Raw genomic sequence first — 16,120 nt, forward strand, 5'->3', positions numbered from 1 at the left:
ATATAGAAAATTTACACCACATGTAGAAAGATAAAAATGTATATTTATAATAATAAGAATTTTAAGTATATATTTTAAGTATATTGTATAACTAAGACGATGCAACACAACTTTAAACAGATACATTAAAACATATTAAGTCATCCTATTTTATGTTATTGTTTTTACAATAATTATTTTATTATATTTATTTACGTTCTATTGTTACACGATATTATATGTATATAAATCTTCTTCTCAGGAAATATCTGTTAATTATTATTCATAATTGATTCTGTGTCATCATGATTCAATGTAATTAGAAAATAACAAAAATATTTCATCAAAAAGAAGATTATTTGATAATATTAATAAACTATGATATTATTTTATAAATATGTTTATTTATATGAGCTTTTAAAAAATACCAAAACCATATAAAAATACATATAATATATTAGTATATATATTTAAAAGCATTTCTCTGAAGCCAGTATTTTAAATGCATATTTTCCCCAATTTATGTAATATATTAATCAAAGTTTTTTTTATAACTTATATATAATGTCGCAAAAATGTCGCTTCAGGAATCAGTACTTCGAGTTCGACCTCTTCCATTAAATGAGTAAGTTCTAGAATCCACAATATAGTAACAATAACAATCATTGTCCTCATATTTATATATATATATATATATATATATATATATATATATATATATATATATTTATATATCCAATTATTCTTTTGTTTTATTGAATATAAGAGTAATAAACATTATTTTATCCAACAAAAATAGCATTATGTACAAATAATATAATTAAAAAAGATTATTAAGAACATAATTTACTTGTTACAATGAGTCTCAAAGATTTTGTTAAAAATTGGCTGTATCTGTTCTAACATATCTGATGTCAACATTCCTCTTTGTCGTAATTTGAAGGCTGATGCATTGCATTCTCGGACTAATCTTGATGCAGCATAACATGCTACAATCGATGGCGACAAAGCGCATTCACTGGTTCCTGCAGAAATAGCCCACCACCAGAAGACAGCCAAAGAACCAGCCAAGAGGTCTCCCTGTCCACCGCATCTCCTTCCAGAACCAGCCAATCCACATGACACAGTCTCTGTACCCTTATGTCCATCCACAATCACATCTTTTGCGCCCTTATGCAGAATTATTACATTCTTTCCAAGAGCCTCTGCAACATGCTTAACATCAGAAACTTTGACTAGAGGAGTAGGCGGAATAGATCTATCCAGTACTGTTTTAACCAAACGGCTAAACTCCATTGCATTTGGTGTCAAAATAACTCCTGGATAATCTTTTATAATTTCTGGCTTTTGACAAACCAAGAACAATCCATCTGCATCAATAACAAGTGGTTTTCTCATTTCGCGACAGATTGATATTAATTCGACAATCATTTTGAATATCTTTTCATCTCTGCCAAGTCCAGGTCCAATCAGAATAACATGTAGCCGATCAAGCCAAGGTTTTATATGCTTTATCGCATCATATTGATCCAATACTGAGTGAACTATTGGCTCTGGGCTAAATGATTTAATAGGAATGCTGGCATCTTTCGCACAGAATATGTGAACAAGATCAGCACCAGTTTTCAATGCACTCATAGCTGCAAAGTATGGTGCTCCTGTATATTCGGTACTCCCACCAAAAATTCCAATTCTGCCATCTTGACCTTTGTACTTTGTGTTGATCAGATTTGGTATTACTTTTCTTATTCCCTTCAACATACGTTCATCCATAGAAGATGATGCAGACATTGTCGACATTAATACAAATTTGAGATATCTCCTGTGGATAAAATTACAAATAGCAAGTACCATTTTTCAAATTAAAAAAAAAAAAAAAATCTCATAAAGTATAAAAATATGGATTATGCAAAAATTAAACCAGCTCTTTTTACATAAAAATAATATTAAATTTTATAAATTCTCCAAGCTACAAATAATGTAATAATTAATACACTATTTTCAAATCTTTCTTTATTACCTGCAATACTAACAACTGACAAAATTATCTATACGTTGATATTTCTTTACACAATATGCACATAGAAGAGCATGAAAGAGGTCGAACATGAAAAGCATAAATATTGCAAGAGAAATTTATTACTATTGTAAATTGCAATAGTTTTACAACAAATCTTGTATCAGAGATGAGTTACAATGAATTACTAATTTTGTTACAAAAAAGATAATTGTACATAACATTACTATTGTAATATATAAATGTGCAAACAAAAACAATTGTCTATTGATAATCGAATTGATATATTTTTGTCCAACCCGTCAACCAATTGACATCAATTGACATATCGATTTGCATCATCAAAAAATTGACAAGCCAAACGCAAAAAAGAAGCTACGCCGCTGTAATTTAAAAATCCAAGACTAACCTTTAAGGCCGTATTACGGATGGCGGGTTCGGTTGCGGTTGAGGTTAGGTTAATAGTTGCGGATTGACCAATCAATCGGCAAGTTGCTTTGCTCTGATTAATCAACTATCAATCGTAATCCCAACCCGCAACCCGTAGTGTAATACGGCCTTTAAACCCGTATCAAATTACGCATTGAAGATTGAGATCAAAGATTAAAAATTGAAATTTATTCAATTAGGAAAAATTAATTTTAGCTTTTTTTATTCTGATTAATCAAATTTTAATGTTTAATGTTTAATCTTCAATCTTCAATGCGCAGACTGATACAGGCTTAAACCTTTAGGCCTGTATCAGACTACACATTGAAGCTTGAATATTTAAAATTGAAATTTCACCACTCAAAACCACAGACTACTATATATTACTAGACCGCTAACTCCGAAATACATAGCCCTAAAAAATATGTACAAAATTCACGCGCATGCGTGGAATAAGTAGGATGACATGTGACATTTACGCTGATACAATTTCAAGCAATATATATTTAATGGATTAGATGTTCAAGGCCGGACATCCTGTGGACGTTTTAATATTGGCTATTGACGGATGTTTTCAATCGGATATATGATGGACGTTCATTTCATATTCCTGGATATACGAACATAAAATGGATATAAAATGAATGTCCATAGGACATATTATGCTATGTGGAAATGTGCGTTTTTAAACAAAAAATATCGAAATAAAAGTTATAGAAAATTAAATTATCTTTCAAATGAGATAAAAATGATTGTTGTATGTTTCATTTTGATATAACCAGTTTCAAACATAAAAGTGCTTTTGTTACTTATTGCTAGATGCGCATAATACGGTACGTTAATTACAATTTTGAGAACAGTTTTTTCATACCTTTATTCATTTTTTACTATTACATGCTATTTTAGTTTAAAAAAATTTATTTTATTTTATAAAAAAAATTTTTATTTTTTATTTTTATCGTTTTTTTCAAGAAATTTATTAAGTTTTATTTTCTTTTTATTTCATTTTCTTTTCACCTTTTGCTTTTCCTTTATCAGAGGGTTCTGAGCGATAACTTTCTTAAGGAAGCATTTTTCGACCTATGTTTAGGAAATTTTTTGTTCAGAATTAAATTTCCTATAAGATCTCAAAGTCTGGCTGGAACATTCGGGATCACCCTGTATAAAATATATATAAAATAGATATTTATATATTTTTAAATATATATGTATATATTTAACAGCTTCAAAATGTACATATAAAATGTACATAATAAAATATATTAAGGTTAAATATATTGTAGAATTAAAAAAAGAATAATATTTATATTATAATTATATAATACTAATTATATTTTATAATTATATAATTATATTCGATATTATTATTTAATATTTAATATTTTTATTTAATATTTACTAATAATCAATTTTTATAATAAATATCGTTAATTTTATTGATTTATTTAATACACACTATATTAATAAATATAATATTTAACAATATAACATACATATAATACAAATCAATCATACAACACATAACACAATATATTTATAAATACAATATTCATTAACATACAACATATAATAAAATAAACTAGAACATATATATAATACAATATATACATATAATACAAAATATATGTATATATACAATATAATATATTTTTCATTGACCTTTATATAAATAGTATGTTTGTTAAAAAATTGACGCTGACTTTTAGATTTATTTATATTATTTAAAGAAATTTTATTATTATTATTATTATTATTATTTCTTATTACAAAAATTAAATTACATTATATAGCTTTAATTAATAATTTAAATGTCAGTGCCAATTTTTCAATAAATTTATATTATGTTTCAATGAAAAATATATATTGTATTATATGTGTTATATTTTATTTTATTATATGTTGTATTATTGTATTATATATTGTATTGTTAAATATTTATTTTACATATAGCATAGTGTATCAAATAAATCAATAAATATTATTAATATTTATAAATATCATCACAATTTACCTCGTCCCACATAAAGTCCTAAAAAATCAGAGAAGCGACGATAGTGTCTTACTTGCTGATTGGTTGATCGTCATGTTGGGCCCGTAACGTATAAATTAACCGCAATCAGTATACTGTAAGTTAAAAAAGGTATATTTATAATGTTATTTTCTAAAAAAAAAAACATTTTTAATATTCCTGAGACTACTAAGACATTTCAAAACGTATATTTACGATTACCAATTCATTGCTACAAACGTATATTTCCAAAGAGCACAGCTGCGGGCCTAACATGGCGATCATGGGAAGCATGGAGGAGATAATGATGTCGCTTCTCTGGTTATTTAGGACTCTAGTCCCAGTGGCTTCACTCCCCTCGTCTGTCCTAGAAGTTTATGCTCGGTCTCTATATTTTCTATGTCTGTAAAGCGGGGAGCACACACTTTTGCATAAGCGCATAACCATAAGTATAAGGAAATTGATTGGTCCACAAACATATGCCTAACGAAATGAACCAATCAATTTCCTTATGGTTATGCGCTTATGCAAAAGTATGTGCTCCCCGCTTAATATGGCATGTTGGGCCTATTTTATATGTCTATGGTTTTCGCATCGTGGACACAAGGCTCAGAATAGTCAGAGGGTGTGAAAGACTTTTAGTGTACATAAAACACCCACTCTTGTGCTCTCTGCAATCGGCAGATAGGAACAGTATTACAGTAGATTTGTGTGCTTTTAAGAGCAGGGAATTATTACGCCAATAATTTATTGCGAATATATTTTAAATTATATTATTCTGTCGTGTTTTATTGATTTTTTTTTCGTTATGGCTACGATAATGTGCTTACCTCAAGAAGTGATCAGCGTTATTCTCAGCTACAATGATATCAGAATTGAGGATATTATTAATTTCAGATGTGTGTGCAAACAATTTCGGTACGCAGCCAAAAATGACAAATATATGAAAAAAAAGTTTCTTCAAAGGTAATTTTTTATAATTTTATGTCAGTAATCTATCATGCAAAAAATATATTTTATAAGAATAAAATAAATAAAAAAATATTAGAAATTTAATATAATAAAACAAACAGATAAAAAGATTCTAATAATCAATATAAAACGATAGAAAAATGGACTAATAAGAAATTCTAATCAGAACTAATCAGAAAACAGAGCGCGAGCAGTTATCTTCAAAAAATTTTCTTCGTAAATTCACAAAATCTACCTATGTAAAATAATAGATAAGAATATCCAATTCTTACGTATTTTTGCTCTCTAAACACGAATATGAAACTTAAAAATGATGCACGGGCAAAGTGAGATTCCATGGATTTACAACTTTCCATACGAAGCGAGATTTCACATAGGTTTACAATTTTTCACAGAAAGATTCAACTCAAACCTATGTATTTAATTTTTTAGTAGTGGAATTTCGTAGAAGAGGTGGAACTCACTGCATACAGACACTAAAGTCGGCCGTCAATTATATACATTACATATACATATACATATAATACATATTATATACATTACAATTCTGAAGAGTAAAGGTTATGTGCAGAGTGAACATCACTTCATCTTGCAAAGTATATCGTGGACGCAGTAGGTTTCTTTTAAGGCCATTGCACGTTAAAAAATTTTAGTCGTAATCATAATGCCGTAAGAAAATTGACCAATCACAATCAAACATTCTAAACATAATAAGAATGTTTGAACTGTGATTGGTTGATTTACTTACGACTTTACGATTATGATTAAAATTTTTTAACGTGCAATGGCCTTTACAGAGAGGCTTTACACTTTTAAACTATTTAAAAGATATAACCTAATTAAAACCTAACCCCCCAAAGAAGTGAATTACTAATAAAATTTTACCCTTCAGACATGGATTTTAATTTTTGAGTTTCTCTTTGATTTGCAAGTCCGCCATTTTTAAGTTTCATGTTCAACAGATATAAATATGTAGGAATTATATATTCTTACTTCTTATTCTTATTATTTCATATAATAGGTTTTCCAAAGGTTTATCATTTCCTTAATTTTATTCTCTTTAGTAATTAAAGAAATTAAATAAAGAAATTATTTTAAAGATAACTTTTTTGTACTTTGGCATTTTAGCTCATTGTTCTACCTATTTTTGTCTTATAATAAAAAAAATATAATATAGTAATATATAATAATATATAATAATACATAATAATATATAATCGTAACATAAAATATATAAATTTAATATATAAATATAAACATAATATATAAATATAATATATAAATATAAATAAGTATATATAAATATAAATATAATATATATAATATGTAATATAATAAAAGATAAAGATTGAAAAGTAAAAATTTTGCATTTTTATTTGATTAATTTAATTATTTTATTTTACTATTTTTATTTTATTGTTTTATTAATTACTTTGATAAATTACTATTATATAGAATGTGTAAAAATATAATATTTGATTTGTTATAGTTACATAATAAGACTGTAATTTAATTATAGCTTTGTTAATTGTATTTATTATTGTATATATTTAATATAAAATTTAATTATAATTTAAAATTAAAGATAATATATTTTATATCTTCTATTTTATCTATGTTCTATATATGTCTATCTATGTTCTATATCATTTATGTTCTGTATATAAAACAAAAAAATTGATATTTTGATTGAATACTTTGAATACATTTTAAAAAATATATTACACTGTTTAATGCAATTTTCAAAAATTTATTAAAATATTTTTTGTTCCAATTTTTTCAGATGGCCTCTTGCGAAGAAACTTTATGACAAACAGTTTGAGGAAAGTAAGCAGAAAGAGTCTGAAGAAGAGAAGGATAAAAAAAGCTTAAACTTTATAGAAACAGGCATACTTTATGCAAGACAATTACGAAATTATGTATCTCAAATAATTCATAAATATTATTCTAAGAATTACGAAATCAATAATTCAATACGATTTCAACATATATTTTATCATACGGATCAACATTTAATGAATAACATTTATGATATGTTTATGCCTGAAAATTTCGTAAAATGTTGTTTCTTCATTGATGAAATTAAAAACTTGCTTATGCAATCTCCACAGTAGGATTCTCAATATATATTATAGTGTTAATAATTTTATAAATTAATGTACTTATTGCACAGTTAATATATAAATTTTTCAGAAAAATTGATTGCAATCTAACCGAAAGATATTGCAATACAAAAATATTTTGATGTTTAAGGCAACATGTTGTAAGTACGAAGATGCGTAAATATACAGAACAATCTTGCAAAAATCAGTTTTTGGAACGAATTCTTACCATGGCAGCACAATGGTTTCAACCTGAAAAAGATATCTTTTACTCATGCATAAAAGCATCACTAGATAATATCGCACTAGAAATACTAGATTGCCTCAGAGAAAAACATCCTGACCATTCGATATTGTCGACGCCCCCTGAAATGTTTTCATATTGGAAAAACAACAATATTGACGATAATCATTGGAACGAAATAGAAGGAACGCAGATTATAGATACACTCGAGGAATATATATTTGACAAATTAAAATTTGAACTAAATATATGGAACGACGCAAATTTGGAATATATATGTATAGATAATGTAAGTTTTTATAGATTATCATATATAATAACTTTTATTATGGTCAATTATATATGCTGTGAATATGGCCATGTTTGTTATATCTTAAAAAATGTCCTTGCTTTAATTAATTCCTGTATTTTATTTCCTGGCACAGGTCTTAAAAAATAAATATGGCAATGAATTAATTTTATTAATAATATATCTCAGTGTAGCTAGAAGACTTGGCCTACGTTGCGATATAATATGCAAACCATATGATTGTAGTCGGATTTATCACTTCTGCATTGCTTGGAAACCAAGCTAGTAAGTATAATATTAGATTTAAAATTATCTGAAATTTTCGATATTTTTACTCTTATCATATATGCATACGCACACAAATATAATTTTTTATTGTTTACAGTGCCACGAGTAAGTTAGAAGATACAAGATATTTTAATTTAAAGATATTTCCGGATATTTCCCATCTTAATGTTATTAAAATAATTTCACCTGAAGATTTCAATGAATTGCAAGTTATAAATCCAATGATGAAAACAACTGAAATGGTTGGCAATTATGCATATATGTTTTTTAATGATTTTAATATTAATTAATAAATTTGGCAAATATATGAGTTAATGAAACACGCTTCATAGGACACGCGAAAAGAAATTATACAATCTCTCATTTTTTCATTTTTAATCAGAGCTTTCTTCAATCTTTTCTCTGTTTAATCTTTGCTCATGTTTAATTTTTTTTCAGTTTTGGCAAGAACTAATATTGATTGTACTAAAGCATTGTGAACATAATAAGCGCACTTTTAGGATTATGCTGAATAGAATACTGAATAGAATGATTGAATGGACTAGAGAAGAAAAAATATATGTATGTTAGCGCATTACACATATGCCATATATCAATATTAAAAATAATAATAGAAAAAATCTTTGATTTCTTTGATAATGTATGCACTATTACATACAAATTATAATTATCTATAATTTAACTAACTGTAATTTAACTTGTTACAAAAGTCTATTTAGGAATTATTTGATAAGTTATATGAATTAAAGTCTTTGTGATTTTACCTTGCAATTTTACTTTCCAGCTCAATCTTCATATTGATGAAAAAACAAAGTTGCTACACCCAAGACTAGAGAACGTAAAATATGCGATTGGAATGATAGTAATGCATCAACCTGCAGATTGTATCGGCGTGATAGTAGGATGGCACCGACGGCATGATGAATGTTATTTGACCTCATACGGTGCATCACGCTCTTACAAATATGATTTGAATCACTGTTTTAATCATAAATTTATAAAGCAACAAACAAATTACATAATTCTTACTGAAAATAATAAAATGTGTTACGTGGAAGAAGGTATGAATATCATATTGAATGCATTTTTATTTAAAATTATATTTGTTTATTTGAGCGCGAAAGTTATAGTAAGCGTGCGAGCGAGCGTGCTCCGAAAGAGACAAGCGCAAAATGAGACGGCCGAGGGACAACGACACCCGCGAGTATCGAGACGCGCTCGATTCTAAGATGAATAGAATACACTTAACACTTTGCTATATTAATCATACGCGAGATACGATTATAATTCGCACGCGGTGGATAAACAGCGATAAATCGTCTGTCTCGGAAAAACTCCTAGTCACACAGCGGCACTGAAATATGTCTATCTCAATAAGCGAGACCGAATCTTTATCTCACTTAAATAGCGTACACGCGTCAAAGTACTCTGAGCGGAATGCGCCGCGCTCGGTTGGCGGCTTACTATTATACTGTCGTCGCCTTCTCGAAGGATCCAGAAGGTCCCCGAAATTTAGTCATTTCGGCCGACAGTTTTTAGGTGACTTGTTTGTCGCAATTTTACCTTAGATCCTTCGAGAAGGGCGACGATGTTTGTTGTTGCAGCGCGTTTTTGCTCGGTCGCAGAAAACGCTACCTCGCATCGCGCGCGTGGCGATGACGCGGTCGCGCGGCAACAAAAATGCGAAGTTCGAGATCGTTGCAATCTCGAACATTATTTTACGAGTTTATCTCTTTTTTTTCGTGCACAAAATAAAATAATATTTTATTTTATTTTGATTGATTTTGCTTCTTTTTTTAATTTAATTATTTTATTTATTATTTATATTTATTATCTTATTATATATTTATTTATATATATATTTATTTGTTATTTTGTTTATCTTAGTTCATCATAAATTTATTTTTTATCTGCATTTTTTATTTTAGATGCTATAACTTTGACAACGCCGAAATGGATCGATAATAGTGAAATAGGTCGCTATTTTTGTACATTCAAAGGCACCCATTACGTACCAAATAAAATGCTGGCGAGGCTTTACCCGAAGGACGCCGCTATAACTGCCCAGGCAATATTATCTAAAAATTAATAATATAAAAATTATTTTATGCAATACTTAAACTGTACAAAACTCAAATATAATATTATAAAACTAATAAGAAATAAAAGACTTCTAAATTAACAAACAAATGAGGAAAATGATAATAGATAATCAAAAATTATAATGCATATATTTTATTTAAGACTTAGAATTAATGGGCAAAATTTGAAAAATTGGTATATCATCTACTTCCCTCAACCATAGTGGACTCTCCAGCATTTGTTCGAGAAGATAATTGGCTGCCCCATAGCACAATGAACTACAAAAATTTTTCCGTTTTATAACATCGTAAATCTTTTCACTGTAATAATTTTTTATTTTATTTGGAAATCACATACAGATAATTTTACTTACTTTTATCATCAATTTGTAGTTAAAGAAGATTTTATTTCATAAACACCGCCATATTTTTCCAAAATTCATCGAGTGGCCGGACTCTATGTATAGGGATTTTAATTGTTAGTAGCAATAGTGATTCTGGCCATGTAGTTTCGCTTTCCGCCGGCTCTAGAATGGATCCATTAGGCGCTACAGTACCAGCGTGGCATGGCTCTTCTCAAACTCCTCTTTGATTAGAACCTCGTGGTTCTAAAGACGTGTAGAGACAGAAATTCATAAAGAAAGAGAAGAGACAAGACCAATTAGCGAGGTATGCACGTTTTTTCTTCAATATTGAATAAAATGTATAATATTTAGGTATAAAATATCATATTATGTAAGTATATAATTATTTGAATCGCATATTATGTTGTGGTGATGATAGGTTAAACTGCACGATATTAATCCCAAAATTCCCAATCTTTTCAGATGTTAACGACGAATGCAAAGATAATTAAAAGCGGTGGGGCTGAGCCCGACCAGTTCGAGATTAGCGTTTCTCAAGCTCTTCTCGAATTGGAAATGAATAGTGATCTCAAGTCACAGCTGAGAGAACTCTACATCACTAAAGCAAAAGAAATAGAAACGAACAACAAGAAGGTAAATTTTTATTAATTCATGCAACTTGTCTATTATCCAAATGGTATTTCTTTTACAGTATGTTTTTATATCAAAACTAAACTTGATCTTTTTATGCTCATGTCAGATTACATAATCCGTCGTTTTATAAAACATCTAGGCATTTTATAAAATGTGGCCATATTCTCAAATCATGGTTGAAAGTGAAATATTTTACAATTTGGCTAAGAAATTTAGTCTTTTTATAAAACATTACCAAGCGACCCATCACATTGTCAAATAATTTGTACATTGTTTTAGATTTTGGCTGGTTCATTTCAGTCATTTTATGAACGACGCATTTTTGCAAACTTTACTTTATGTTACATTTAATAAGATAGTTATGATAAATGTTTTTTTATTTTTTTTATTTTTTTTTAAACATTTTCAAAAATTTTATTTGTTGCTTTTGTTAAATCTTAATTGTAATAAATAGAACAAGTATTCATAAATATAATAAGTGATAAATACAATCAAGTGTTCACACAAACTTTTTCTCATTTAGAAATACACAATTAACTATTAATTTTCTATAAATGGCTGTTCTTCAAAGACAATTCATAAAATGACTAAAATAAACCAGCTAGAATCTAAAACAATGTACAAATCATTGTGTTTGACAATAAAGCAGGTCACTTGTCAGCATTTTATAAAAGATCAAATTATATATTTTATAAAAAGATTAAATGTCTTAGCCAAATTGTAAATATTTTATTTTGAATTATGATTTAAGAATGTAGCCACATTTTATAAAATGCCTAAATATTTTATAAAACGATGGATTATATATCCTGGTTACAATATATATAAAGCTGTATGAGAAAAACAAAAATTCTTTTTCTTACTTTTTCTTACTTATCTTTTTCTATACTTTATAAATATTCTATATGGATTTGATCAGATTTTTACTTAAAGTATTATTATATTATTTATATATTTGGATATACATATATTTTGCTATAAATATATTACTTCTTGAGAAAGCCATGTCATGACAGTTTTGTTTTCTTACAGTCAATCATTATATATGTGCCAATGCCGAAGTTGAAAGCATTCCAGAAAATTCAAACAAGACTAGTTCGTGAATTAGAAAAAAAGTTTTCTGGAAAACATGTAATGTTTATTGGTGAACGTAAAATCTTGCCCAAACCAACAAGGAAAACTCGTACTAAGAACAAGCAGAAACGTCCTAGAAGGTAAGAGAAGGAAAGAGAATAAAATTAATATGTCATAAAAAAATGTTTATAGAATTCTATGTGTATATATATTTGTACAATTAACATTGTATAATACATTTTTGTTTAGTCGTACTTTGACTTCTGTCTATGATGCAATACTGGAGGATTTAGTGTATCCTGTGGAAATTGTTGGCAAGCGTATCAGAGTGAAACTTGATGGATCACAACTTATTAAAGTTCATCTTGATAAAAATGAGCAGACAAACATCGAACATAAGGTACATTTATTTATTCTCCATTTTCTTGACATTGTCTTTATATAAGATCATTTTATTATATAACGGATAAATAGATTTCAATGTATGACAATGTATTTCTCTTTTGACAGGTTGACACTTTTGCTTCAGTGTACAAGCAGTTGACTGGACGGGATATCACATTTGAATTTCCCGAATCTTATGTATGATAAATGTAAGAAAAATGAAATGAAAAGTGTTTGAATCAATAATTTTATCATGCATTGCACTTTTTATTCTATTTCTCCCTATTTCTTAATAGTTAAGTCTTTGTTAATTTGAACATTGGATTAATATAGAATATATTTATTGAAAAAAATTGTTTGAAAAAATAAGGAGCGATCTTGAATGAAAAAAATTGTAAGAATTCATGCAAAGCATTTTTATAGAAAAAAATTAAATAATCGTGTGTAGAACCAATATTTCATATGCCAAGTGTGTCAAATATATCAATTAGCTATCGAGAGGTTTTCTAAAGTCCATAAAATTTTTGTCAGCCGATCAATGTATTAAGTAAAAAAATAAGTAAGTTTTCAAATTTTTTTTGAAGAGAGAAGGATAATAAAGCGTAGCGGAAGTATAGTTAAAGCGAACAATCCTTTTAGTAACCATAAGAAACGGTTGGTAATGCTGGCATGATAATGCGGCATCATGGCGTTTACATTGTGGACACTTTTTGAAGCAAGTTTGTTATGTCTAAATGCAGTTTGCATTTTGAATGAGGAAAGATTCCTCGCTAAAGGTAATAATCAAACACATTCATGATTTTATTATTTTATTTGTTATATTTTTATTAATTAGATATTTCATACAATGAATAATATATTATAGGTTATAATGTATTTTAAAAAAATGTCTAAAAAAGATTTGTATGTATGTCTGTTTTTAATTACTAGATTAAAGTTAATATGTTTATTAATATGTTATTATAGTTGGCTGGGCATCATGGCAAAATGTGCAAGGATTTGGAGAACCTCCAACAGCTAAATCACAAATATTGAATCTTATTAAGTCGATACGAACTGTGATGAGGGGTAAATAATTATAATACTAATTACTTAAGATTTTAATTATTACATATTTCATATAATGTCATTATTTTCAGTTCCCTTGATATTCTTTAATATCTTGACATTGATTGTGAAGCTTATACTTGGCTGAGAAGGAAGACTTGCAATGTAAATATTGAAATATAATGTAAGTCAAAGTAACATATGAGAAAATTTATAAAATTATATTATTTTTACTTTAACAATAAAGCAGTATTTTGTAATTTTTATCATAAGTCTATCCACAAAAGAATGATATCAGATTAATCATTACAGTATACAACAAATAATATGTAGTGTCTCTTTTTACCTGCTTCTAAATTTATGATAATAATTAATTTAAGTGTAAGGTAATGTATCATTTCATTTACCGTACTAGTATTTCTTTACTTATTATATTTCTACAGAAATTTTTTATGTATGTCTATATTTGCAATTACATAAATTTATATGTAAATTTATGTGTAAATTTGTGTAATTGCAAAATAATTATAATTTATAAATTAATAAATATGTATAAATTTATGTGCTTGAATCTACAATGAATGATCTCATGAATTATAGCTGAATCATTGAAAGTGAATTATTAATTTTTTATATTTTACATTACATTGGCTGTGTTGTGATTTGCATACATGATGAAATAAGATATCTGATAAATTAAAAAGTAAATTTTTAAATTATTCTTAATAAAAAAATATTTTTGTCACTTTTATGGAAAGACTTCTACAATATAAAGTTTTTGATACATCTTTATTAATGTTTTTTATGATAAAGATAAAGCAATATGTAGTTATATGATAACACATATTTAAGAAAGTTTAATTATGCCAATATTGAATTAAATTTAACTACAAAAAGACGTTTCTCTATTACATCTTTATTACATATATATTAGCTTTATAAATAAAAGTTTACGAGAAACTCTCCTGTCTGATCGCTTATAATTCAAAAAACTATGTTTTTGTTATCGTTTATGATTAGGATTCGCGCGAGCAATGTAAAATCAATCAGTCTACGAATATATACCTTGCATAATAATTAATTTTCTACTCGAGCGGCTGAAAGAAACGGTAGCCCATGCAACAGGTCACGCTTCCGCACATTTCTATTTCAATTATTTCTTCCCGGATCATTTGAATCGTAAATTGCCTGGCCAGCGCGTAATATATGCAATCATTGACATTAGCGGAAGATACAACCAGCCGGATAAGATGTGCTCGGCGCCTTCCTCCTTACAGATCTACGGATACAAGTAACAGGATGCTCTCGGAAGACCCGGATGATTTTCCCGGTAACTTTCTCCCCTTCCTCGCTTTCTCAGGACGAAAGAAGCGCCTTTACAGAATAATCAATGGCTATTACATCGGATTCGCAGCAATTTTTGATAGTGTGTGTATATGCGTGGGCTCGTATACACGTGCGTGCGAGCAGTTACAACTTATTATTAAATGTGACTTGCACGAACATTCACGTATTCATTGTAAAATGCTCTTTCCTCTTTGATTCTATTGAACTTCTTTCTTGCATTTGTTGTTTGAAATTTATCATAATAAAAAATGTGCGTGTAATGCGTACTTTGCGAAAGAGTCTTAATTTTGTATAATTTTTTATTATATTTAATGAAACCTATATATAAAATTATTATAACTGCTATTAATACAGAATTGTGATTAGCACAATTTTTATATTTGGACATCATGGTGGTAATCGATGTTATGATTTTATTAATATGTTTTATTGATTTTAAAATATATTCATAATCAGCTGATTTTATATAAAGAGACACATAGCTAGTATATGATTAATTAACGAAGATTTGTTTAAAAAAATTGTATTTATGTATGTTGAATATGTAAATAGGCATTTTCAAACTTTACTTTCAGCAGTTGCGTGACGAAGAAAGTATTGATTGGAAAGATTGAAAGAATTTGTGGAATTAATTATTTAAGATGTAAAGTACGATATTATTTCACATAAATCCTCTACATGTGAAGTAACATTATAAGGACACGATCGTTTATACCGAGAATTACGAGATTGTCTGCGGCACTTTATGTTGTAAAGATAAACGCCAATTGCACGGTTGTGCAAGCATCTTATCGATGGATTCATCGACCCACTAGTTTCAAAATACATGGAATATTCATATAGCTCTTTTTATGATATTAT

At 27.8% G+C, this 16,120-nt stretch overlaps 4 protein-coding genes across 7 annotated transcripts; 3 read left to right on the forward strand and 1 right to left on the reverse strand.

Annotated features, from left to right (window-relative positions):
• Nucleotides 1–363: 363 nt before the first annotated feature.
• LOC126850885 (ATP-dependent (S)-NAD(P)H-hydrate dehydratase) lies at nucleotides 364–2,677 on the reverse strand. 2 transcript variants are annotated; one of them, XM_050594322.1, is made up of 3 exons: nucleotides 2,406–2,677; nucleotides 830–1,801; nucleotides 364–611 (listed from the first exon to the last, which is right to left on the reverse strand). In XM_050594322.1, exons 2-3 carry the CDS (start codon nucleotides 1,777–1,779, stop codon nucleotides 563–565), a joined length of 999 nt encoding a protein of 332 aa, XP_050450279.1. In that variant the 5' UTR covers nucleotides 1,780–1,801; nucleotides 2,406–2,677; the 3' UTR covers nucleotides 364–562. The 2 variants fall into 2 exon arrangements, with proteins under 2 accessions (XP_050450279.1, XP_050450268.1); XM_050594311.1 differs by lacking the exon at nucleotides 2,406–2,677 and adding an exon at nucleotides 2,000–2,395.
• A 2,284-nt stretch (nucleotides 2,678–4,961) lies between these two features.
• LOC126850294 (F-box only protein 21-like) lies at nucleotides 4,962–10,536 on the forward strand. The gene is given in 8 exon segments (XM_050593149.1): nucleotides 4,962–5,399; nucleotides 7,189–7,515; nucleotides 7,599–8,040; nucleotides 8,177–8,325; nucleotides 8,426–8,570; nucleotides 8,767–8,889; nucleotides 9,113–9,389; nucleotides 10,257–10,536. Coding segments are annotated over 8 exon segments (1,782 nt in total). The 5' UTR covers nucleotides 4,962–5,241; the 3' UTR covers nucleotides 10,418–10,536.
• Nucleotides 10,537–10,927: 391 nt separating this feature from the next.
• On the forward strand, nucleotides 10,928–13,111 carry LOC126851240 (40S ribosomal protein S7). The gene is made up of 5 exons (XM_050594992.1): nucleotides 10,928–11,078; nucleotides 11,237–11,407; nucleotides 12,440–12,621; nucleotides 12,731–12,881; nucleotides 12,992–13,111. The coding sequence occupies exons 2-5, from the start codon at nucleotides 11,237–11,239 to the stop codon at nucleotides 13,067–13,069; spliced, it is 582 nt and encodes a 193-aa protein (XP_050450949.1). The 5' UTR covers nucleotides 10,928–11,078; the 3' UTR covers nucleotides 13,070–13,111.
• Nucleotides 13,112–13,491: 380 nt separating this feature from the next.
• LOC126851463 (immediate early response 3-interacting protein 1) lies at nucleotides 13,492–15,537 on the forward strand. 3 transcript variants are annotated; one of them, XM_050595499.1, is made up of 4 exons: nucleotides 13,492–13,641; nucleotides 13,832–13,933; nucleotides 14,005–14,096; nucleotides 15,138–15,537. In XM_050595499.1, the coding sequence occupies exons 1-3, from the start codon at nucleotides 13,551–13,553 to the stop codon at nucleotides 14,058–14,060; spliced, it is 249 nt and encodes an 82-aa protein (XP_050451456.1). In that variant the 5' UTR covers nucleotides 13,492–13,550; the 3' UTR covers nucleotides 14,061–14,096; nucleotides 15,138–15,537. The 3 variants fall into 3 exon arrangements, with proteins under 3 accessions (XP_050451456.1, XP_050451465.1, XP_050451447.1); XM_050595508.1 differs by having other exon boundaries at nucleotides 15,190–15,537; XM_050595490.1 differs by lacking the exon at nucleotides 15,138–15,537 and having other exon boundaries at nucleotides 14,005–14,238.
• Nucleotides 15,538–16,120: the final 583 nt, after the last annotated feature.

The sequence above is a fragment of the Cataglyphis hispanica genome, chromosome 1, assembly GCF_021464435.1.
Source record: "Cataglyphis hispanica isolate Lineage 1 chromosome 1, ULB_Chis1_1.0, whole genome shotgun sequence".
NCBI classification, from domain to species: domain Eukaryota; kingdom Metazoa; phylum Arthropoda; class Insecta; order Hymenoptera; family Formicidae; genus Cataglyphis; species Cataglyphis hispanica.

Bases quoted from the DNA above. Each gene is read 5' to 3' on its own strand.
- LOC126850885 (XM_050594322.1), bottom strand. From the start codon at position 1,779: ATGTCGACAATGTCTGCATCATCTTCTATGGATGAACGTATGTTGAAG. The intron at 612-829 runs GTAAATTATGTT...TGTGGATTCTAG, and splicing joins TTTGAGACTCATTGTAACAA to AACTTACTCATTTAATGGAA.
- LOC126851240 (XM_050594992.1), top strand. From the start codon at position 11,237: ATGTTAACGACGAATGCAAAGATAATTAAAAGCGGTGGGGCTGAGCCC. The intron at 11,408-12,439 runs GTAAATTTTTAT...GTTTTCTTACAG, and splicing joins TAGAAACGAACAACAAGAAG to TCAATCATTATATATGTGCC. The intron at 12,882-12,991 runs GTACATTTATTT...CTCTTTTGACAG, and splicing joins AGACAAACATCGAACATAAG to GTTGACACTTTTGCTTCAGT.
- LOC126851463 (XM_050595499.1), top strand. From the start codon at position 13,551: ATGGCGTTTACATTGTGGACACTTTTTGAAGCAAGTTTGTTATGTCTA. The intron at 13,642-13,831 runs GTAATAATCAAA...ATGTTATTATAG, and splicing joins GGAAAGATTCCTCGCTAAAG to TTGGCTGGGCATCATGGCAA. The intron at 13,934-14,004 runs GTAAATAATTAT...CATTATTTTCAG, and splicing joins GATACGAACTGTGATGAGGG to TTCCCTTGATATTCTTTAAT.